General features: G+C 54.4%; 2 protein-coding genes across 7 annotated transcripts; one reads left to right on the top strand and one right to left on the bottom strand.

Annotated features, from left to right (window-relative positions):
- The first annotated feature begins 62 nt into the window (after positions 1–62).
- LOC122379406 lies at positions 63–7720 on the top strand. 4 transcript variants are annotated; one of them, XM_043361615.1, is made up of 14 exons: positions 63–210; positions 709–865; positions 1029–1165; positions 1369–1571; positions 2096–2224; positions 2534–2660; positions 3162–3814; positions 4085–4207; positions 4561–4685; positions 4944–5175; positions 5710–5919; positions 6166–6319; positions 6508–6625; positions 6853–7720. In XM_043361615.1, exons 3-14 carry the CDS (start codon positions 1121–1123, stop codon positions 6957–6959), a joined length of 2226 nt encoding a protein of 741 aa, XP_043217550.1. In that variant the 5' UTR covers positions 63–210; positions 709–865; positions 1029–1120; the 3' UTR covers positions 6960–7720. The 4 variants fall into 4 exon arrangements, with proteins under 4 accessions (XP_043217550.1, XP_043217548.1, XP_043217547.1 ...); XM_043361613.1 differs by having other exon boundaries at positions 64–210; positions 1043–1165; XM_043361612.1 differs by having other exon boundaries at positions 64–210; positions 1043–1165; positions 6850–7720.
- Positions 7721–7851: 131 nt separating this feature from the next.
- Positions 7852–23609, bottom strand: LOC122379396 (integrator complex subunit 3-like). Of its 3 annotated transcripts, none has more exons than XM_043361570.1 (19): positions 23585–23609; positions 21147–21498; positions 16288–16455; positions 15819–15961; positions 15451–15573; positions 15063–15203; positions 14721–14851; positions 14303–14448; positions 13831–13980; positions 13459–13620; positions 12950–13130; positions 12505–12630; positions 12036–12315; positions 11477–11791; positions 11186–11300; positions 10232–10436; positions 9562–9724; positions 8704–9172; positions 7852–8034 (listed from the first exon to the last, which is right to left on the bottom strand). In XM_043361570.1, exons 2-19 carry the CDS (start codon positions 21219–21221, stop codon positions 7963–7965), a joined length of 3165 nt encoding a protein of 1054 aa, XP_043217505.1. In that variant the 5' UTR covers positions 21222–21498; positions 23585–23609; the 3' UTR covers positions 7852–7962. The 3 variants fall into 3 exon arrangements, with proteins under 3 accessions (XP_043217505.1, XP_043217504.1, XP_043217506.1); XM_043361569.1 differs by having other exon boundaries at positions 23573–23594; XM_043361571.1 differs by lacking the exons at positions 7852–8034; positions 8704–9172; positions 9562–9724; positions 23585–23609 and adding an exon at positions 9814–9920.
- Between the last annotated feature and the right edge of the window lie 12 nt (positions 23610–23621).

Raw genomic sequence — 23621 nt, 5'->3', positions numbered from 1 at the left:
GGATGCATGGGAAAACAAAGTTCGCTTTCGATTATTTTGTAACTGAACACATGTAATCCCATTCATTTTAGAGTACGCGCGAGATACGAGTTTCATTTATTTGCGTTTATTTAGATTCATTGCAATTGGGATGTTTTCATTGAATTGGTCGTAAATGGGATCGAGGGTCGACGTTAGAGGTGTTATTTCAAGCTTGAGTCATATTTACAAGTAGGTGACATCCATGTTACGCACCTGTTTTTTTGCCGTAACTTGAAGTCGAAGTGTTGTGTTGGGCTTGGCCCAATTCAAATTGCAAATGGATCACATAATCTCAAACAGGATTGTTGCATCTGCCTTACCAATTTGTTTTGTTTTTACTTTTTTATTTCAAGTAGGGTGACAGTGATACCCCTTATGAGTATTTCGGGGTACATTAGGTGGGTCCAGTGATGGTCAAGTTGTGCCTTGAATGTCTAGAGTTTTTTCAGATACGACGTTAGCAGGTAGGGCATTCCAGTCGTTCATGATGCAGATGCTGAAGCTGCTTTGTTGACTTCGAGCGAGTGTCATAGCTTTGAGATTGAGCAGTTTCCACCAATGTCATGATGTCCTTTTGTCAGCATGGTCTCGTTCTTGGTGAAGAAAGGGGTCAGAGGCACATCAATTCCTATTTGTGGTTATTACACAGTCACCTATTGTGAGTATAACTGAAAGTGACCATTGCAGATTGAAGAATGGACAGTTGTTTATTTTCAAAATATCTACATCATCTGCAACATTCCCTGTGGTCGTCCAGAGGCCATCCCAGCTAGTCTGGCACAAAAGCATCAAGATTGGATCTGTCTTCTCCTGCTCTAACCTAAAACATTCAAAGATCTATCAGGTAAAGGGTTATATTTTCAGTAAAAATAGTTGGTCATTGGTTAATGACTTTTGTATCATATTTAGCATGCTCATTTTATTTTTTGCTTGCTTTTTTGGGGGGGGGAGGAGCATTACTTCTGCCTGTTGAGAGGTGCCTGTGAATTGCTAATTGATGCCACTAGAGCTGTGTTTGCAGGGAACCCAAGATGAGGTTGCTGTTCTTATCGCTGGATCGCAAACCAGTATCATTGAGGAATCAACGAACGATGTGGAAATGTTCCACAACGATGACGAACCATCAAACCTCATTTCATACAAGGTGAGTCATCAATATCATGCACTTTTATACAAAAGTAAGTAAATGTATTTGGTATTTTGAAACGCCTTTAGAAATCAGCTGATGTGGAAGAGTCACCATCGGACTAACGTACATTACATGCATCCAAAACGTTGTGTTATTTGACCTCTGTACGCCCGCGGTGCTCGCCGCTGACCGGTGCAGCCGTCCCGCCGTGTGCCCAGGGGGCGGTGACGGCGGCCGAGCCGTCTCTGCAGCTGTACGAGCTGGACGGCAGCTGCCGGCTGGTGCTCTCCGCCCTGGCGGCCGTCTGCAGCTGTCCCCAGCTGCGGCTCGGCGACCAGGTGGTCGTGCACCACGGCCACTGGCAGGCCGCCGAGCGCGCACTGTACGCCTGCGGACGGAGCCTGGTGTGCGTCCTGGACAGGTCGGTACTCGGCCGTCACAGACGCCGCGTCCGGCCGCTCGGCTGCTCATTGGGCCGGTGGTGCTATTGCAGGCAATTAGTCGCTGGTTTTATTCTAGCTGCTAAGTACCGGGCTTGTGTTGCGGTCAACTGTCAATTGTAGGTCAATGGACCGTGACCTGCCGTATCGTGACCCGCCGTATCGTGACCTGTCGTACCGTAACCTGCCGTACCGTGACCTGCCGTACCGTGACCTGCCGTACCGTGACCTGCCGTACCGTGACCTGCCGTACCGTGACCTGCCGTACCGTGACTCTCTCCGTGCCGTGACCTGCCGTATCGTAACCCGTCGTACCGTGACCCCTGCCGTACCTTCATCTGCTGTACAATGACCCCTGCATCTTCTGTACCGTGACCCGCCGTACGTTGACCCGCTGCGTGACCCCTGCCGTACCGTGACCCGCCGTACCGTGACCCCTGCCGTACCGTGACCCCTGCCGTACCGTGACCCTGCCGTACCGCCACTGTGACCTTCATCCCCGCAGAGAGCCGGAGCCGGTGGCCATCTGCCGCCGCTCGGCTGTGCACACCCTCCACTGGTTCTGCCTGCCGCCCACGGCCGTCTGGTGGTACCGGCGCACGGCCGAGCGCATCGCCGCCGCCGCCGAGGGAAGGTCAGTGCCGCCGCCGGTAGGGCTGGATGAGGTCACGGGGAACTATCTGCCCTACCTAATGACGGCTAGGTGGTGGTGGGGGGAGGGGGGTATTGGTGTCGTAAGAGCCCGGTCAGTGCTGTATGTTATAAGAATACTAGTCATTCCAGGTAGCTTTTATCGATGTTTCATGCTTTTTATAAGCATAAGTCGTCAAGTATCTGTGCAATCGGTGCCACCGATTGGGTTTCCCCCCCGTTCGCTCAGGCGCCATGACGACTTATGCCTTCCATACCGTCCCGACACGCTGCCGTTTTGTGCGCTGCGCAGGGTTCCCGTGGACGGCGCGAAGGGCGTGCTGCACCGGCTGCTGCAGAGGGAGCAGCTGCCCACCGCCGAGCGATCGCTGACCAAGGAGTTTCTCTGCCGGCCGCACCGCTGCGCCGTATCACACAAGGTGAGCTGGCAAGCCCTCGCAGTGAATGTCCTCGTAGCGCACTCTGTCTCTAACAGGGTTTGTGTGTTGATGACGTTGCTACCCCGCGGTTGTTTCGTGTTAAATTGTCTCCGAAATGTACGTAAATCAGAATGTCCGATTCCCGTAGACTGGTCCACTCGCTTTCTGTTTCTGTTTCCGCTTCTCCTTCGTACAGCTCGACAATTCATTCGTTTTCCAGCAGAGCTCCGAATGTCGTTCTGAGACGAGCGCAGTCTTATTTTCCTCCCGTCTGGCGTCTCCCGATAGCTATTTTCAACTGCGCTCTGCGACGATCGGTGGTGATGGCATAGCATAAAGCCTTCACAACCTCACTTAACTGTCGATGCCGTATTCCGCTCTGCCCCTTCGATCGGCGCTACCCCTCTCCCTCAGTCGTAACTTCCTGCCGTCGCGCTGTTCGAGCTGCACCTCACCCCCCCCCCACCCCTTCCCCCCACCCTCCCCCTCCCCTGTCGCCAGTTCGGGGCGCCGTTCGAGCTGACCGCTCTGTCGGAGCTGGTGTCGGCCGCTCTGCTCGACTCCACTCCTCCGGAGCGGCCGGACGGCCGCGGCTGGCACCACTGGGTCGGCGGTGACCAACAGTGGCTGACCGTGGCGTGGCTGAGCAGCGACAGCGCCGGCGGACTGCGGGCCACGGCCGGCGCCGACTGCTCCCTGCCGCTGCTGCTGGTGCCGCCGGCGGAGGGACAGACTTACCCCGCCGGACAGTCGCCACCCGCCGGACAGCCTCGCTCGGACGGTCTGGTGCTGATCCGCGGGCCGCGGCTGGTGGTGGAGAGACTGGGCCACGACCGGCCGCTGATATACCTGCTCTGTGAGGAGCGGCAGCTGGTGTCGCTGGGGAGCGGTGCGGCCGCCGCCGGCCAGCCGCCGCCGCCGCCGCCCGCGCCGGCCGGCCGTCTGCTGGTGTGCCACCGCAGCTCTGCCCGCCGGCCGACCGCCAGTTGTGATGGCGGAGCGTTCCTGCTGCTGCACGGACTACTGGAGGAGGCTGCGCGCCGCCGTCCGGTGGTGCTGCGGCTGACGGGAGCGGCGGCCGGGCGTGCGGCCCGCCTCACACGGGGCACCACCTACCTGCTGCACTCTGAGGACCGTCTGTGGACAGGGAGAGAGTGAGTGGGGCAACGCTGCGGTGAGACGGGAGTGAGTGGGTAGCGTTCATTCCCGGGCGGGACGGGGCGCTGCGTTACGGCAACTTGACATATTCCGACCCATTACTTTTGATGATAATGAACTATTATTTTACTTGTAACCACCATTTTGTAACTGCATCCGAATACGCTGTCTTCTTAAGCGTTTTCTGTGTACGCCAGAACCGTCGCGCAGTCTGTACGTTCCCGCCCTCTTCCACGCCGCGCGTACCTGACCGGTTCTGTCCACAGACTGTTGAACGGGCAGCTGCAGCCGTGGCTGGCAGAGTGCCCCACGCTGCGGGCGCCGGACGACCTGCACTTTACCGCCGAGCCCTCGCCAGTGGCCGCCGTCCTCTCCTCCGACGTACTAAGGTGGGAAGTGGGCGTACTCAGGGGGACGTGGGCGTGCTCAGGTGAAAAGGTGGGGACTGTTAAGGGGACGTGAGCGACTACTCAGAGTCCTGTGAGCTCTGGGGCGAGGACTTTCTCGGCTGGGCTGTGGGCACCGTTTCAATATATTCTTGGGGACGTTGCTCAAGTCATTTTACGCCCAGCTCTGTGGTCGCATCAATATGTTCCATGGGGTCTCCCCGTGTTGACGTCATGGCGCCCTGCACTAACGCCACATATCCCTGCTGCCCTGCACTGGCGCTGTGCCGGCGCCAGGGTGTCTGTGCTGAAGGTCTCACACTGTCAGTACTGTACTGACGCTGTGACGCCGGCAGTGTGTCGCAGCTGGCCCCGGGCGGGTCCGATGACGACCTGCTGTCGGTCCGTGGCGTCATACGGGAGCGGCGCCACGCCCGCGACCGGTACGCCAAGGCCTCGCACCAGGCGGCCATCAGCCTCGGTACGTACAGGGAGAGGGGCACGATCGCTACAAATAATCGACTGTGTCGTTGTATTGTCCTGTGGACGAAATGGTGGGCATTTTAATCGTGCTTGACCTGATCAATGATCATGCTATCCCCAATGCCCGTACACTCATTGCGTGTTGTAATTGTTATTTGACCTTACCTAAGGTCTGGTGGTGAGTCAGTCACCCACCGTGTGTCGCTGCTGCTGATGTGTACTGGTGACCTGACCCGGTGACATCTCCCCTCTGCAGACACCCACCGCGTGGTGCTGCTGCTCAGTGACCCGGAGACGCCGGACGAGTTGCCGCTGTACGTGTGTGAGCCGTCCCGCTGGGTCTCGCTGCTCGGCCTGGTGCCGGGCGCGGCTCTGACGGCACACGCGGTCCGCTGGGCCGGCGGCGGCGCCCACCTGGTCACCACGCCGCTCTCGGAGCTCGAGCTGACCGGCTGGAGCGCGCCGCCCGAGCACCCCGGCGCCAGGAGGTGGGTGCAGGGGAGGGGGGCGTCTAACGCCGATAAATGGGAGGAACGGGGGAGGTCTTGTCGGGCGCTCCACTCTGTGACGATTGGGAGGAGTAGCGGACGGTGTGTCGGACGTTCCACTCTGTGACTGTTCAGAGGCGATCCATTGTCTTATTTTTCAGGACGTCAAACATATTGCTCCGTTATGATAGGTTTTGAGCGTGAAAATGAACTTGTCCGATGGTTGCTTCACATCAAACGGTACTGTTCCTCACTGTAACCCTCCGTGTAACCGCCCGCAAGTCGGTGATCACGCCTGGCCTCTCCTGTCCAGCTGGCCATAATCGCTGACCAGTATCTGGCATCTGACATTGCCCTGACTGCTACCTGGCCTTGTGACCCATCTGCCCCCCCCCCGTTTGTGAGCCCGCCACGGACCTCTCTGAGCTCTGACCGCTCCATTTCCTACCTGTCTGTTCTCTCTTTGACCTCCGTCTTATCTCTGTCTGGTCTGACCCTTGTTTGACCTCCATTCGACCCCTGTCTGTCCGTCAGGCCGCGGCTGCACCTGCCGGTACATTTCCTCTCGGCGGCGCTCTCGGACCCGTCGGTCACCCGCTGGCTGAGCTGTGTCACGCTGGCCGACCTCTGCCGGGTGTCCGTGACGGCCGAGTGTGCCCTCTGCGGCCGCCAGCTGACCGCCGGCTGCTGCGGCTTCGTCGGCTGCCACGGGCGCGGGAGGCACGTCTACAGCGCCAGGGCCAGGTAGGTGGGTGGTGGGGGACGGTGATTAGGGAGCGGCACGATGAGTGGACTAGAGCCGGCACGGTGGATGAGGGGCCGGTACGGTGGGAGGGAGGTGGAGAGAGAGGCCAGTACGGTGCGTGTGTGTGAGAGAGAGGACACGGTGGGACACCATTGTCACTTCCGTGCAGGATGACGGCTCTGTACCCTCTCCTCTCCCGGTTAGATCAGCGTTTAATGACTGCCTTGTCCCTCCGCCCCCGTCAGGTCGGTGCTGGATGACGGCTCGGCGGCGGTGACGGCTCAGCTGATCGGCGACAGCGTCCGTCAGCTGCTGGGCGTCACGGACGCTCAGTGGCGCGCGCTGCTGACTGAGGCCGAACAGCAAGGCGAGATCTTCTACCTCCAGCCGCGCACCAAGGTACGGCCCAGGACGCGGGACGAGTCGAATAACGTCCATGTTGGACCTATTGTGTCTAGCTCATGTTGGAATCACATTGTATGAATGTTGATGGGAATATTCCCGTATCTATCAGCTCGTCGTGCCGGGCGGATGTCCCCACTGCTCCGGCAGCGGATTCTGACCGGTCCGTGTGTCGGTTCCCTTAGTCCGGGCGCGTGCCGGCCGCCGCCGGACTGCTCCCGTCCGTCTGTCTGGCGGAGACCATCCGACGGCCGGTCATCTGCGAGCTGAAAAAGTTCGCCGGTCCGCCGCCGGCGGCCGCTGGTGAGTGGACGGTCGCGCCGTTAGTGGACAGGTCACCGGGCGGGCCACTAGCCAAGTACATATGTGGACACGGCCACCTGGCACATATTGCAGGTTGTAGCCGACAGGTCTCTTAGTGGTTTGCTCCTTTGAATTGTCATTTAACCACCGGTCATTCCATGTAGAAGCATCTTCCCTCAGCCTTGTTGTAGCTGGTCGTCGCCCCTCCCCTTGTGTTCCGACAGCAGGTAGCGGCCCAGCCCGCGAGGCGGTCTTCTGTGAGTCGGTGATGGAGGCCAGCCCAGACGTGGTGGTGCGACTCTTCCCCGATCCCGCCGCCGGCGCAGTCAGCTGACCCCGCCGCCGGGACGGTCAGCTGACCCTGCTGGGATCACCATCTAACCTCAACCGCCGGGAGCCAGTGGACGTGCTACCGGGACAGTCAGTAATTGACCTCCTGCGAGGAACGGTTAGCTGACCTGCCGGCACGGTCAGATGACGTCAGCCGCCAGCTGAGTCCGAGGACCTGCTGCTAGGATCATCACTTGACCTGCCACCGGCCAGTCGGATGACCCCACGTCCTCTCCTACGCGCTGATATCCAGTCTGAGTCACCCCCAGCCTACCTCAGAGAGGTTACCAGACGATCTGGCCCTCCGATCAGCAAGGCCAGTTGACACCATCAATTGTTCCTAATGTTGATAGGTGGGACTGTCCATATTGATAGAAAGGTTTCGATAAGAGGTGCAACGTTGCGCACTCCCATTTGAATGCACGGTAGGACGTGCGACGTGCGTTGTGCCAACAATGTGGAGGTGGACAGAAGTTTTAATGAGTCAGTATTTTGAAACACAGTGTTTTGTACGTTTTTCTTGCAAGAGACTTCAGCAGCTCGTATTCTACAAGGTACAAGAGACCACAAGTGATATCCGTGTTGTGAGGCGGTCAGTTCACTTTGTTGAACAATTCATCGGGCTGTGCGTACAATGCCAGCCTCGTGAAATCGGTGGGTTGCATTTCGTGCTCTGATCAGATTACGTTCTGATGTGCGTATGAATGAAGCTCAATGATATCGGTGAATGCGATGCCTAAAATAAAACCAGCAGAGATCGTGGAACTTCTTAGATCGCCGCTAGCGTTGTCTTATCACCATAATCGGCAGTCATAGAGCCTGCATGTCCGGGGTTCGGGCCATTCTACTACTCTCTTCCATTTCTGCTCAAGTCCGCCATTCCGTAAACTCCCTCACACAGGTACATTGCATTATATTAAAAACAGTTGGCCCGCGCCGACACGGTAGCGGCGGCGGCGGCCGCCCCATACCCGCTGCCGCGCGGCCCGACACGTGGCGACTCTCACTCAATCACTGTCAGAGTTCAGCTGATTATTCCTTCGTCTCCGTTTCGTCGGCTTCTTTATCACCTCCTCGTCCTGGAACAGATGAAATGGAGGAGGTGAATGCGGGGCAGAGGCGGACGGGCTGGGCACACCCCAAACATGACGAACGGGAGCTACTACGAAGCCAGGAGTGCAATGGGGGGGGGGGGGGGGGGGTCGGACAGCCTCCCAAACAGGGGGACTGTGGCCAAATGGTATACAAGCCTACAGCTATTTGAAAAAGGAGAAAAGGGGACCGATAAACATATGTAATTGAATAGCGGGACCCAGACAAACAACAACAAAAACACTTTTTGTTACGCGCACCTCGTAACAATATCGGGTGAAATGTGCCCCCCCCCCCCAAAAAAAAAAACAACGAACAATCGTCATATCGCAAACCATGTTCGGTAAAACAGAAGACGACGTTCTAACGTGCACTAAAAAAAAAAACACACTTAGGCCGACTTCGAAAAATTGACAGGTCAGACAGCACGGAGGTCCGCTGCAGCGATAACCACCGGCGTTTGCACGCCGGTCGGGCTGGAGAGCGAAACCGCCGACCATGGCGCGGTCCTGAAGACGCGCGCCTGGCTGTCGGATGACCGCAGCTCCACACCACCCCCACACTGGCGGCCGGCGCGTCATCCCCGCGTCACCGCCCGCACCGCGCGGGCCACTGCACCACTGGCGCACTGACGACGGCACACGCCAACCACTAACCTCTGACGATTCATCCGAGTCCGTCTCGGCCGACTTTTGAATGCTCTTGGTGGTGGCGCGGCCCCGCGCGGCCGCCTTGCGCCCCCGCCGCGTACGCGCCTCCTCCTCGACCTCAATGAGGGCAAACAGGTCGGCGAAGCGTTTGCGCTGCGCCTCGTTGGAGCCGCTCTGCGCCACGCTGAGCGCCGTCTGCACCTCGTCGATGCTCCAGAAGGAGGCGGAGCGCAGCGCGCAGCGCATCTGGTCCAGGTGGCACAGGATCTGCTCGGTGGTGGGCAGGTTGGAGCGCGGCGAGTTGCGCCGCCGCTTGTTGGGCGTCAGGCTGGTGCGGTTGATGAGGTTGGCGATCAGCCGCGCCGTCTGCTCCTCGTACTCGGTGGACCAGTACTTGAGCACGGAGGCGACGAACACATCGTGCGGCTCCTCGGCGGTGCGCTGCAGCAGCGGCTTCACCAGCTCCATGCACGGCCTGCCCGAGCGGGGGGGGGGGGGGGGGCGGCCAGTCAGACACTGGGGACCGACCAACGGCGAGAACCAATGAAACCCAATATCAGGGCAGCCGGGCCGCGAGCAATAAGCATCAGTGAATGCCTAACAATGTGTGCACTGGAGGGGCATGGAACATGGAGCATTACGAGGACAGGAGGGCATAACAAGGCAGAGGATTGGATCTTTCAACAATATCCCCTTTCCGCCTACGATACTGAACCTAATCTTATTCTGCCTCAGAGGTTCGGACGTTTGCAAAAGCGTTCCATCAATTCCAACACTCACGTCGCTACCTCGACCTAGCCAGAAGATGAGGGTACCCATCCCCGCCCCAGCGGCACGCCCCAGGTGCGTCAGTAAGCGACTCACTCCTCTCTGCGCAGCATGAGCATGACGCAGCTGACCGCCTCGGCGTGCTCGCGGCTCTGGATGGTGGTGAGCAGCGGCAGGATGTAGTCGATGGTGAGCTCGTGCGCCTCGACCAGCTGCCACAGACAGTACTGCTCGAACGTCTCCCACTCGAGGCTGGCGTCTGCAGGGGGAGCACATTACGTCACAGGGCTGCCATATGAACCACGGCCAGCTGCCACAGACAGTACTGCTCGAACGTCTCCCACTCGAGGCTGGCGTCTGCAGGGGGAGCACATTACGTCACAGGGCTGCCATATGAACCACGGCCAGCTGCCACAGACAGTACTGCTCGAACGTCTCCCACTCGAGGCTGGCGTCTGCAGGGGGAACACGGACAGATATACGTCACAGGGCTGCCATATGAACGGGGTGGGCACAGTTGGACAAATGACTAAACCGTGCTGTGCAGTATAAACCGGACCCAAAACTCGCATCTCAAGGCAGCCGTGAAAACGTGTCTCCGTAGGAAATGACGGAATTATATCGCGTGTTGTTAACCTTCGACGTTACCCAGCTGCCCTACTACCTCGAAAGACACGCTCAGACACGAAAGACGACACGCCCATTCACCCCTGACCCCACGCATCCTTGACCGACCCCAGCGCGCCGACCGCCGCCGAACACTTACTGAGCACCTTCATGAAGGAGTCCTTTCTGAACATGACTAGATCCGACTGGACGATGTGACTCAGCAGCTGGAGCAGCTGATTCGAGTCGAGTGAGCTGACGATCATGTTCATCAGCTCGACGTTGCCGACGCAGGCGGTGCTCAGGTGGGTGAACAGGGTGGGCACCAGCACGATAAACAGGTTCTGCTCCTCCTCCTGGCACGTCTGTCAGCACCGGACGGCGAGGGAGCGGGGCGGTCAGAATGGCCGAGGGGAGGGGTAAGGGCGGCGATACTATCACAGGGAGGACCACAGAGGGAGGGGAGTCACAACCAGGCTTGTCAGACCAAGGATACTGTATGGCAGATCGGGGGGGGGGGGGGAGACAGAGGGGCCTCCAAACCCAGACTCATTCACCAGGGCGTGCGTGTCTTGGAATAAGATGAGAGGCAGTCACAGTGCACATAGGACAGCTGACAGACAGTAGGAGTTCGGAACAGACTGAGAGTGATCGATAGAACACCGAAAGTCCCCGCAATGAGAGGATGTCTGACACCAGGACTTGGACACCCGCCCATTTCTCCCTCTCACTCTCTCACACGCACGCTCAGGACGTTCGGTGTACCTTTTGGAGGGGGCTGGTTCACTCAGTGCCAAGCCCACCGAGCGCCTGCAATGGGAGCCGAGCGTCATCCCAAACAGTGCAGTCCACCGCCGAGGGACATAAATATCACAGAGGAACGTAAAATATTAGAAAGGAACGTAAAATATCAGCGATGATTATATCACAGGGCCACGTTCGAAAAACCGTGAAGCCGGCTGAACTCCAAAAACAAAGACGCGTGTCTATAGGCCTACTGGACCATACGAAATACAACACAACGATAACCGCATGCCTTACGACGGGTGTGTCCCAGCACGACGCATCGTCCACCGATGACGTCACTGCCGTCCACCAGTGACGTCACGCTCACCTTGAGATCCTCCACCACCGAGACGGCGAGCTCACGGTTAGTGTCGCGCGCGTGGCAGAGCTCCTTGTACACGCCAAACCACTTCACTTTGGTCTCCTTCTCCTCTTTGGCAATCCTGAAACGCGACCAATGCGCCAATCCTCGTCAGACTCGGAAAATTCGCCACGTCTCACACAGCTCAATGAACAAATATACTTTACAGGCTGGCAGTCGTCCCTGACCGTCACACCCTCCAACACTTTCCCTTAGTCGTCACACAATATCCCCGCGGTCCCCATTCTCCGAACTCACCTGACGTTGATGAAGTGCAGCAGCAGGTAGGGCAGCCGCGGCGAGCGCTCGCTCATCTCTGCCAGCACGCCGATCAGGGTCTGCCGCGTGGGGTCCTCCTCCGGCGCGTCACAAAGACAGCGCATCAGAACAAACAGCGGCTGGCTGATGGAATCCTCGAGCGCCTCCTCGCCCAGCTCGTCCGGCGCCGGGTACACGTTCGAGTTGAGCGTCTCGCTGCAGAGCGCCGTCAGACAGGTGCTCAGTGCCGTGTTCTCCTCCTCGGTAAGCTCGTACTCGCAGGCGGCCACACACAGCCGCTCGATGGCCGCGCACCTGACGGAGCGGGGGAAGGTCAGTCAGCGGTTACTGCTCACGGAGGGTCGCAGCGGACGGAGTCAGCTACTGCCGCGCGGAGACGTGGCACTGGCTGGACTAACGTCAGATAAAAGTACCAGTATTTCAAAAACATTTCTACTACAATTACACCAGCCAGTCATTATGTATTCCACTGTCAGCTTCCACCGAACCCGTCTCCCATCCCGTCCGTCCCCTGCCTTCCTCCCTCCTCGACACTCACTGCAGCTCCACATCAGTCTCGTTCCTCAGTTTGTCGAGCTCCTTCCGCAGCGGCGCCGCCAGCACCTCCATGGCCTCAGTGAGCTCGTCGTCGGGCTGCGGAGAGCCGGCCGGCCGCTCGGGGCCGTCCCCGTCGCCCGGCGGCGACTCGTCCGGGGCCGGCGCCGGCGCGCTCGCCTGTTCCGTCGGCGGGAACGGCGGCTTCACCACAGCCGGCTCCGTCTTCACCACACCGGGCTCCGCCTTCACCGGCGGCGGCTCCGCCTTCACCGGGGAGCTCCCTGGGGGAGAGGTGGACAGAGGGTTAGAGGAGCGCAGGCGTAACAACGCTGGCGGTGAGAGATGTCCGTGACATCGGTCACAGCGAGTGGCAGTCACTGCATCAAGGCTACAAGACCAAGTTAAATTAATCTAGCTCTCATCCCGTCTCTGGCCGATCCAGCTAACGACCGAGGCCACCTCCCACTGACCTGGAGACACGTCATCCTCCTCGTCACTGAAGGTGGCCTCGTCACCGGGCGGCGACTTGGGCATTGCCAGCTCCGACTGCAGCGACTCGCCGCCCAGCTCCTGCATGTCGTCAGACTTGACCACCGCTGTCGGCAGAGAACAGCGGACCCCTCAGTCAGTCGGGACGCACAAGCTCGGCGCATGGTGAGTGACGTGGTGTACTACACAGTATGTACTAATTAGACGCCGTGGGTTTCCGTTCCGTGATGAATCGGACAAACATGCGACCCAAAACCAACGAGCAATACGAACTGGACACGACATAAACGGTAAAAAAGACATCTAATGAGTCGGGACTTGATGCCTCGTCCAAGGGGGTGCAATCAAATGATAAGCAATAATGTAGCCTTCCATAGAAAATGACTGAGTCACTCGCTGTGTTCAAAATACCCTGGACTCGCTCACCGTCGGTGCAGAACTCTGCGAACCACTCTCGCAGCATTTTGCGCAGGTCCTTGTCCAGCTTGGGGTTCTGGAACAGCTGGGAGAGCGACGGCAGCACGCGCATCTTGATGATTTGGTGCAGCGCCGTGAACATGCCACGGGAGACCCGGTCCGTCAGCGGCGGGTAGAACGTGGGAATCACCTGAAAGGCCAGATCGGGTTAGGTTACCAGCAGGTCAGTCAACTAGAGTTCCTTGGTCGGGCGCATCTGCTCGACCCCTAAGACTCCCGTGACCACCGCGCTCGCTCCCTTCAATCCGTTCCTACGACTTTCCTGACCAAAATTATTCCCTCCCTCCCTTCTGTCCCTATCGGTAACATTTCCATCTCTTCTGTCCCAGCTGACGACTCCTACGGCCACAGCTCCTACCATCTGCCCACGACGACTCCCGTGACAGTTCCACCCCTCTGCCCCTTCGAATCCCGTGACCACATAAGCTCCTCTCTCATCTCTGTCCGTGACCACTCACGCGGCACATGAAGTCGAGCAGTGTGGCCGTGATGGCCGGGTGTGGCCTCAGCGAAAAGTGCATCACCAGCACGGCCGGCTCAATGTTCATGATGTTGTCCTTCTCGGCGTCGTAGAACAACCAGTCGTAGAACAAAGCCAGCTTGGCGTTGGCTATGGCCACCTGGAGGGAGCGGCACACAGTGCCCGTCAGTCGAGACCACCGTCCAGAGTGGATTTTCTGCACTCTGCAGAAGCGTTATACTACGCTGTACACCCTCATTCGCCCGTAAACATCAAACAGCATAGCAAAGACTCGAATATGTTGGGTGAAGACACGGATAACAGACAAAGCTCGACAGGCTGTTCTCACCTGTGAGCCACCCATTCTCACCTGTGAGGTGCAGGTGGTGAGCAGCCAGCCGATGACGGCCCAGCGCGGGATGATGTCCGAGGACAGCAGCTCATTCGACGGGTGGATGACGCCCACTATGAACCGGATCAGGTCACAGCGCAGTGACTGGGACTCCGTCGTCGCCAGATACTGCAGGAGGAGAGACGTATTGGTCAATCAGAGCCACAGAGGTAGAGAGCCTGCTACCGGAGGGCGGAACACGTCCGGACCCAGCGCCGCCTAGTACGTTGACTAACGGGAAAACGGAAGAGCGTCACGAGAAAATCAGTTGAGGGTCACCACTGAACAATTGCTGTATGACGTCCCTCGTCCACAATTCAATGAAATTAAAAATAATACCCGCTATTGGCATTCGTCTTACGAGTGAAATATGTTCCTTATATGAGCAAAATGCCTATTCGTTAGAATAGTCTGCAAAGTCCGATCTATCCTCGTCGTCCGGTTCACTCACCTGTCGCTGGAACCACTCCTGGTAGCGCTTCTGCATGCCGAACCGGACCTGAGAGGTGAGGAACACCAGCTTCTTCTCCATGTCGGGGGTGAGCCGACACTGCAGGAAGCGACGAGACGTGCGCGTCTGCATCAGCTGCAGCAGGCCTGCGGAGAGATAAGGGCGGTTATAGTGCGGTAGTCCAAAGGTGAGGGTACCGGATGGAACTATTATGGTAAATAGGTACTGACTGACGCGTTTCAAGTCTTAGAGGCCTATAACACAAATCAGTTTGTTTATTTTGCATCATGTTTTTGTTGGAAGGCAGCGCACGGGTATTCAAATGTCACGCCAGCATACTTCCAAACGACAGAAATTACAACACCACAAGCCCCAGAGATCCGTGTCAGACAGATACAGACTGCTGCCGTATGCTTACCGCCGAACTGCGGGAGGAGCACGGTGGGGTTGTGCAGCAGGTCGCGCCACACGGCCTCCACCTCCGGGATGCGCGCCACGTGCTGCAGAAGACGCACCAGGTCGCGGCCGATGATCATGCAGTCAGCGAACCTGCCGCCAGGTCGCCCGGTCAGAGGTCAGGCGAGGGTTAGACGAGCTACGGCGCAAGGCCACCGGGTCAGACGACGCAGTCGAATTTCGATACATGTCAAATTAAGTTCGGTACCCCAGCCGGCATTAGTCTGCCGCGGTTCCTTCCAACGCAGTGCACACCTTTTCCGTCTGGCTCGCTGTCTGATCCCTCTCTCAGCGGCCCTCTCACCTCTCTCTGAGCAGTTGCACCACGAACGTGGTCTCCTTTTGTCGCAGCGCCTGGAACTGCGGCGCAAAGTGGTCCTCCATGATCCTCAGGTACGAGTACACGGCAGACGCCACCAGAAACGAGTGCTTCTCCAGCCACGCCCTGGAGACACAACAGGGACATCTTTGTCAGCGGGCAGAGGGATGATTGGAAAGCGCGAATTAAACTGTCTGCTATAGACATACTAAAAGTAGGTGAAAAAAAACATTAGTTCAACCCACGACGTGATATTTTTTTCTTTTGCGCGCATATTAGGATTGAGTAAAATAGCTGAAAAGTTTGCAACGGCAAGCCTATCGGCATCGTGAGTTCCATTTTCACAAAAGAAAACAGGTCGCGCTGCGGTTACCTGTTTTCGACGTAGATGTCGAGCAGACTCTCTGCCAGCCAGATGTTTTTCGGTGAGACGTCTCCGCCGACGATCTGACGCATCAGGTTCCAACAGAGCGCCTCTGTGCCGTTCACAGAGTTGCTGGAACGACCCGCCGGCGGTCAATGAAGCAGAAACGACCGCAGGGGGACAGCTGAGCGAGAGGAGGCAAACGCGCGGTTAGGCCTGCCTCCGTACAAATCAGCCGACAAAAAAAAAAATCATGCACCCATTGAATACAAAATATGTGTACCTAATCCTGAGAAAGATTTGGGAGTGCGACATCCGTTTGCATGTCCCAGTTATCCACTGCCATCACAGCCTTAGGTGATGCACGATAAACTCACCGGATCATCTCACGTGTGAGCCAGATAAGCTGCTGTTTGACCGATTCGAGCAGCTTTGTGTACTTTTCCATAATGAGAAACTGCATCTGTGCAATGACGGCGCTGAAGCCGTCTCTCGTGATGAGGGTCAGGTCCCGGTATATCTGAAATCAATAGAGCACAGCATGAGTGAGACTTCACAACCGGTCGGATTGGCGTTCGATTACGATGTTAAAAATTGTAACACGTCAGTTGTGGGCAGTAATGACTATATCAGATTGTCCACAATAAATTGCATAAATGTCTTACAATATTCATCCATTAAAAAGGCTAAACTTAATGAGCAAATCTGAGCAAGAAAGGCAAAAGCAAAGAGGAATGCACCCGATTGTCATAAGTATCAACCAAGTCCCTACACAAGTGACAAGCGTGATCAGCCTGTTAGTCCCAGCCTGATGGGTCGCTCTGGTGAGGGACGCGCGGAGCCCACCTTGTTGCTGGCAGCCGGCTCCGACAGCAGCCACACCAGCAGGCCCTGCGAGATGTCGTCGTGCGCCTGCGGCCCCTTGGAGATGCTGCTGTTGAGCGCATCGTGCGCCTCCTTTTCCGACACACCCGACACCAGGCTCTGCACCAGCTGGTAGCACTTGTCGAACTTCTGAAATGGCACAAGGCAGAAATAGGGATTACATGAGGTCTTCATCCTAAAACCTACGTTCTGTAAACGGTATGTCATGTTATCGAATACTTGATAATCGAGATGCAATTTGCAGCTGCTAAGCACTGCATTTGATCATCTATTAAGTGCTCTGCATCGGTTGCAGCTATTGTCAAATGAAAACCTCCCTTCTAAATGATCCCAAGATATTTTGTAGGACAGGATTTAGCACGAAAGTATAATTGGGAACAGGCGGGAACAGGGACCGACTGATGAATGGATGAAGTGGGAACTGGGAGGGTTACAAAGAACATCTGCTATGGGAAGCTGGTTCCACCAGCCTGATAGAGCAACATGACAATCTCAACTTTGGCAATATTATTTATCTCAAGAAAGGCTGCAAGAAAACATAAGTCAAGCTGCAGAACACAGCACTTGCCAAACCACATTATGCACTGAAAATAGAAGGGTGAGAATATTACCAAAAAATGGGTGTCAATTGTTTCCAAACCCAGTATTAAGGGACAGTATCATCGAAAAAAAAATCAATGTATGGAGCTGATTTTTTTTTAACTAGCATTTCTTATTTTCCTGAATCAGAAAAACATAGTTTGAGGACCAAACTCGGTGAAAAATATTGCAACCACATTTCATTTTCATGATTCATTTTCATGAGCGAACCACCACTATACAAGCATGGCCGCCATTTTGGAAGCATGCAAAATTACTACAGAACTGGCGCAGATAATACATTATTGACGCTACGCTTACGCGGTCGTTCTTCTGATTGAGTTGTCCTTAGGGAGAGGTAGCCTTAGGTATTGCCTATAAAAATATAACGTGACAATTGGAGGGAGTGACAATTGGACGTGACAATTGACAATGGGAGAAAATATCACGTGACAATCACGTGATAAACGTCATACATTGGAGGGAGATTGTGATTCAAGCTGGAGGAATTCCTTTGTTGAGCCGCTAGAATCCGAAGGAAACAGCGGAAATTGCCTACGACTATTTAATGAATTTAACGGTGATGAATAAGTGCGAAAAACGTTTTGGCTTTATAAAATTTGATGAAATGACCAGGGTAAAAGTTTTATTACTGGCGGTCAATTCAAAACGGCGCAAACATTTAAACAGTGAAGATAGTGAAGCACGATTCAAAGTGTGGTACACCTTTCGTACTTTGAGCGGCGATAGCGGGATAACGGTGTGGAGCTTCGAGCAAGGCCCTATATACCAGGTAGGGTCGTCCGGCGATTCTACCTTTTCGTGACGTCAGCTCGTGACGTCATTTGGAGTCAAGTCTCGAAGCCCCGTTCAATCCCCATGTAAATGAGCGATTTTCGAAGCACTGTAGAATGAAGTCTGCACAAGATATATCAAACTTAAGTATCTAATCTGAAAGAGCAGACAATTTTCTGCAAGTTATCTATTTCGTGTTTTTCGCTAAATCTTTTGCTTTTTTCACAAAAGCGTAAAATGTCCCCCCATGTCTCCGCAGCCTCCCTGCCGCCGGCCTCCGCGCGGTCGCGGTAGTGTAGTGGTTAGCGTGCCCGCGCAGTATTCCAAAGGTCCCGAGTTCGAATCTATGCGGTGCGGAACTTTAATTGCAATTCCAAGCTGAATATACGCACATCCATAATAAATTATTATTTGTATAGCTAAACTGTCACCAAGCTATCCATATAAATTGAATTCAACCAAAATATCGGCAAAATTCTATTAAAATATAAATTCAAATATGGCGGCTTGGACTGCCGCGTGTGTTACGCTCCGCCCATAGCTCCGCCCACATGCGTGACGTCATTCGTGTTAGTGGACACACGCGGAGATAGGGGACGACATGGGCCTGGCTTCGAGGATCGGTCTTCAGTTTCCGGACCAGAAAGGTGGGGCCTATGCAATGTCAAATTTCATCAAAATGGTGATACTGTCCCTTTAAAAGTGAAGGGGAACAAATGACTTCCGCAACTCAGGGGCGCCCCTAATACCGAAATTATTAACATTCACCAGTAAGACAGCTTTAACCCACGAGCCGCTCGGCAGGGGGTGGGGCCATAAAGTTGCCCCCCCCCCCCCCATTACGTTTCATGTGTTATCTCCAAAACCTGATATGAACTTGAAATTTGGTATAATTCCAAATGAATACCTAGGCAATATTTGACGAAAGTTTGGTGATTGTAGCTCCTCAGATGACGGCACAGCCACGTTTTAAAGTTTTGTCGTTTTCCGATATGGAGCGTTTCCGATGTCACTGAGCATGAAACGCATCAGTAAATGAACTAAACAGCACCCGTTGTCATCTTGACACATGCAAGTACACTTTCAACTAGTTCTTGACCAGTCTGTCTTATTTATTCGGCGCTATGTAGCAGATATATCGTGAGGAAACTAACAAAATATAATAAATAATTCGAATTCTGACGTCACTGTGACGTCATTTCAAATGAGATCGACACCAAATGTGGACACTACTTTGGCTAGCTATTCAAGAATATGTACGCAAAGTTTCGCTTCTCCGTCTCTTTGTATTGCGAAGATATCGCCGGAGAAGTAAGGGGGGGAGGGCAACTAGTTGCCCTAGAGCCATGTCCCCCTTCGACCAACTTCCTCTACGCCGCGTCGCGGAGGCTGACCATCTGGACGTGGGCCCCGGCGGTCGCCGAGCCTCCTCCAACGAGACGCAACGAGAGGCCGCCCGACAGCACCTGGCGGCGCTCCCAGTCCAGGCCACGTGGATTTGGTCTGACGGCTCTGCGGACGCTGGGGTCAGGTGAGGAGGGGGCGGTGCCATAATCTTTACCGCGTCGGGGGAGACTCTCGAGGCTGAGGTGGCTGCGGGAGACCTCTGTTCCAGCACCTGCGCAGAGCTGTTCGCCCTGAGGGCGGCGCTGGAGCGGGTTCGGGATGAGCTGTCCCTCGCCCCGTTGGTGGCGTGCTCTGAATCGCGAGCCGCCCTGAGCCTCCTCAGCGCGGGAGCGGTCGCCCAGACCTCCACTATCGGCGCGGCGATCTGGAGGAAGCTGTTGGACATCGCCGAGCGCCGGCAGGTGACTCTGCAATGGGTCCCTGCCAATGTTGGAAATAAGGCCCTTTGCTGGTCCTAGTCGGGTCCAAACGATTTTGTTCTCCTTCACAAATTTATACTCCGGCACCTGAAATCTCTTAAATTTCCAGCCTGTGTGATGAAACCTGCTATTATTACGCCTAAAGCATGCAGTTATAGCATTGAGAGAACACATTTTATCAACTGACACATTTAGTAGGTCAAACATATGATTTTCCTGTTGAGTGTTCTACAAGCTGGCCGGTTCTCCGGACAGATTTTATTCTCCGGGACCAGGACCAAAATTCACAATTCCAACATTGGTCCCTGCCCACTGCGGGCTGGCGGAGAATGAGCGCGCTGACGCCCTGGCCAAGCAAGCGGCTACCCTGCCCCAGGACGCCGTGCCCTCGGACGCTCGGTCCCTGACACGGGCAGATTATCGGACGGCCACACGTCAGTGGCGCGAAGACTGGCCCGACTCCTTTTTTAAGACTATCTTCGGGAGCATTCTGCCGCTCCCCATCCCCGGAGAGGACCGAGAGGCCGCCATCTCGGTGCACCAGTTGAGGGCGGGCCACTGGGGCCGCTCGCTCCAATATCTGCACCCGATCGGCCGCCACCTCTCCGTGACATGCCTGCAGTGCTCCGATAAGCGGTGCCCCACGACGCTCTGCGCCGTGTGCCGGGAAGAGGCGGCCGTGCCGGAGCACGTGTTGGCTGCCTTGGCTACCTGGTGGCCGCCTTGGAGGCCGGCTACCTTCGCCATAGGGAACCTCTCGGCTATGGTCCTCCGTAAGGATGTCCCAGGGGGAAGAACAACAACAACAACAACCAACTTCCTGACCCGAGAGGCTGTGAGTTAACCTTGACCTGAGGTCAAAACCCAAGTTGACCTTTCCCAAGCATTTCATTCGTAGTGCCCGATCGTGAAAAATATGACGGTGTTAAGACCGCGGCTCTACGACCACTTTTGGCGAAGTTATGCACCAAAAAAACGAGTTCCTTCCTTGGGGCCCAGGGCTGCGGAGTCTATGGATTTTCGGCGACTCCGACTCCGACTCCGACTCCAGCTTTCAAAAACCAGCTCCGACTCCGACTCCTACTCCGGGCAGAATTGTCGACTCCGACCGACTCCAACTCCCGACTCCGACTCCGCAGACCTAGCAGGGCTGCGGAGTCGACAGATTTTCGGTGACTTCGACTCCGACTCCGGCTCGGGTTTCTAAAATCGACTCCGACTCCGACTCCGACTCCGGTCACAACTGTCGACTCCGACCGACTCCGACTCCGACTCCGACTCCGCAGCCCTGCTTGGGACACTTGAAATGCCCTCAGAGCTGGTCACTAGCTGACCTGAAACTTTGAATGAGTTGAAATAGGATACTATAGTACCTATAGTCAGTGGCAGTGCGTCTTGCAACGGCACCCCCGCCCCCGCTCGTTTTTCCGAGAGGCTTTAGCTCGATTAGGGTCAAAATGGCGAGGGGATTCACCAACACCCCTCCCCCTAGCAGTGTGTGGAAAGGGTTGGATGAATACTCGACAATACTAAGCAGTCAAAATAATTTCATTAAAAATAATAAAATAATCAGTAATGTTTTCTAGAACAAAATATCAACCCATTGCAGAGCAGACTTACCTCATCTGACTCATCCTTGCATTCTACCACATTTGTCACAAACAATCTGGATCCTGCATTCTTGGAAGCCTCCATCTTGTCAACACCTCTCTAGAAGATGAAGAGGTGCCTCAAAGCCCGTTGCTGATCTAAACTACTCAACTAAAACTTTTACTGACCAGCATGCAAGCATAACTGTCCCACTGAGACATTTCATGGGTTATGTTTTGATTCACTTGAGGTGCAGATATTCTTCACTTCCCTCACATTGTTCACAAAAATCATGTGCACAGCAAAGAAGCATTCTTCCAGTGAATATAAGATATCAACATCCTCCCTGCTGCTGATACAGAAGAGCAAGGCTTCTCAGTTCCTGAAAAAAATGCCATAACACTGGTAAAATTAGTGCACATTTAAAAAATGTTAACAGGAAATAGTACTGCTCTTTATGGTCTAATTATAATAGGTAACTGTTTCCTAAAATGAGGAATGGAAATAGGCTGTAGGCAATTAAAAGTTTCAGAGAAACAGAGCAGTGTATGTGAATAAATGAATGTTCAAACCTGTTTAAGTATGGTCAGCAAAAAGAAGCCAATTTTGGATACAATTTAAGTCAGACTGGGTTTGACTAGATGTGAGCTGAACATTGACTACCTCAGTACCTCGTCCTCCTTTTAATTCCAATTGGTGGTACAACAGAATACAGATACCTATCAGCATGTAGGAAATTCACCATAATTGCAATAGGTAGGTTTATGGAGTGGACCAAGCGCTAAATGGAGCTCTTACTCTCTTTCAAGCAGCCATGCAAAAACAAGACCATGTCCATGTGCCTTGCCCATGAAATGAGCCCCAATGGCTGAGTGTAAAGGCAAAAATTTGTCCTCCCTGTGACCTAGTTGATAAGAGCTTCTCATGTCCTAACTCAGTGGCAGCAAGTTAGCATGCAGAGAGCTCCATGTCATTCAACACATGTTAATATATGGCACTGGAAGATGGCAAGTTGTGAGAGGGCAAAGCTACACCTAGGAGGACTGTGCCATCATCTACTTCTGGAACACTTAACTTTAATTCAAATCATCACAAGTAAACGAAGCACTGAAAAGGTTAATTGGTTGGTCTGTGGTGTCATTCTCAAGGAGCACTGCTTAGAGGGGCAGCTATATATAGGGGCTTTTATAGGGGTAAGAATTAAGATCCTGTTTTAGAAATATTGTCTGAACGGTTGCAAGGGTGTGAGTGACGTAGCTTGAAGTCAAGACTTCAAGACTTCAAGCTACGTCACACACACCCTTGCAACCGTTCAGACAATATTTCTAAAACAGGATCTTACCCCTATAAAAGAGCATTCCCCACCCTTGGAACACAATTGACTAGATAATATGCTGCACCAGCGGGCTCCAGCGCGAGACGACCCAGACGACCGATGGACAACCGGGTCTTGGTCTTGGTCGTGGGTTAGGGCGCATAGCCTCATCGGGCTCAGAGCGTCCGTAGATGTCTTGTTGCCACTTTCATGTCTTCAGAGTTGGTAGGTAAGACAATGGAGTACTAAGCGTGGTAGTGGAACGGAAAGACAACAGCGTACCGGATAGAACCAGGATATAGTATTGAGGAATATTTCCAGGTAGGACAGTAGTTAATGTTAGTAGCGAACTATAAAATGGTTATGAACTTAGAGATAAAGAACTGAAAATGAAAGTAACATAAACGACCGGTATCTTTTATGCCTGGCTTTTTTCAACAGTCAAAATAACACTCCATATACATTAATTTGCCATTGATAAACACTCTGGTAACAGTAGGTACGCTTGTCTCCTCGTTAGAGTAGGAGGATGTCGTTCATCACCATAACCATCATAACATGTATCGATACACTGTGGTCGCAGACCAGTTGTTCAGGCCGTGTACGTGGGAATGCTTTGGCCGTAGTGTTTCCCTTGGTGTTTCCCTAAGCGCGCTGCGTGGATCCATGGATAGAGAGACCAGCTGGTTAGGTTCGTCCAAACTAATTAGTTTCTAAACTACGTGATCAACTACGCTCGATACTGTCTTAAGTGCCACCACCGTCGATTGTCCTGTCAGTCAAGAAGTGTACATTCATTCACGATCAGTCATACTTCCACGCATCACTTCCACATAACACAGACCACAGTACTGGTGGGACATAGCACACGGAGACAGATGCAAAACAAAGAACATAGAACATTACACATAGGAACAGAACATAGATGGACAACCGGCTGGAGATCAGGCGCGCCAGAAACGAAATATGTGCGCCAAGTGGGTGAAACAGAACATCGAAATCGAATCATTTCGCAAAATATGCATTGATGTGACAGCTGCGAAATCCTTCAAAGGGAGTTTCTTGACTTTGTTTCAATTGATCGAGACACAGCCGGCAAAACGACGATGAAAAAACTGTAATAATAGCCCTCACACCCTACTAAGCGAACAACGTTAATTCTTAATTCAAGGTTGTGTGTTTTAAAACTC

The sequence above is a fragment of the Amphibalanus amphitrite genome, unplaced genomic scaffold, assembly GCF_019059575.1.
Source record: "Amphibalanus amphitrite isolate SeventyFive unplaced genomic scaffold, NRLGWU_Aamphi_draft 000076F_arrow, whole genome shotgun sequence".
NCBI classification, from domain to species: Eukaryota; Metazoa; Arthropoda; class Thecostraca; order Balanomorpha; family Balanidae; genus Amphibalanus; species Amphibalanus amphitrite.
Note: the sequence above shows the minus strand (reverse complement) of the source record. Positions and strands in the feature narration are given on the sequence as shown.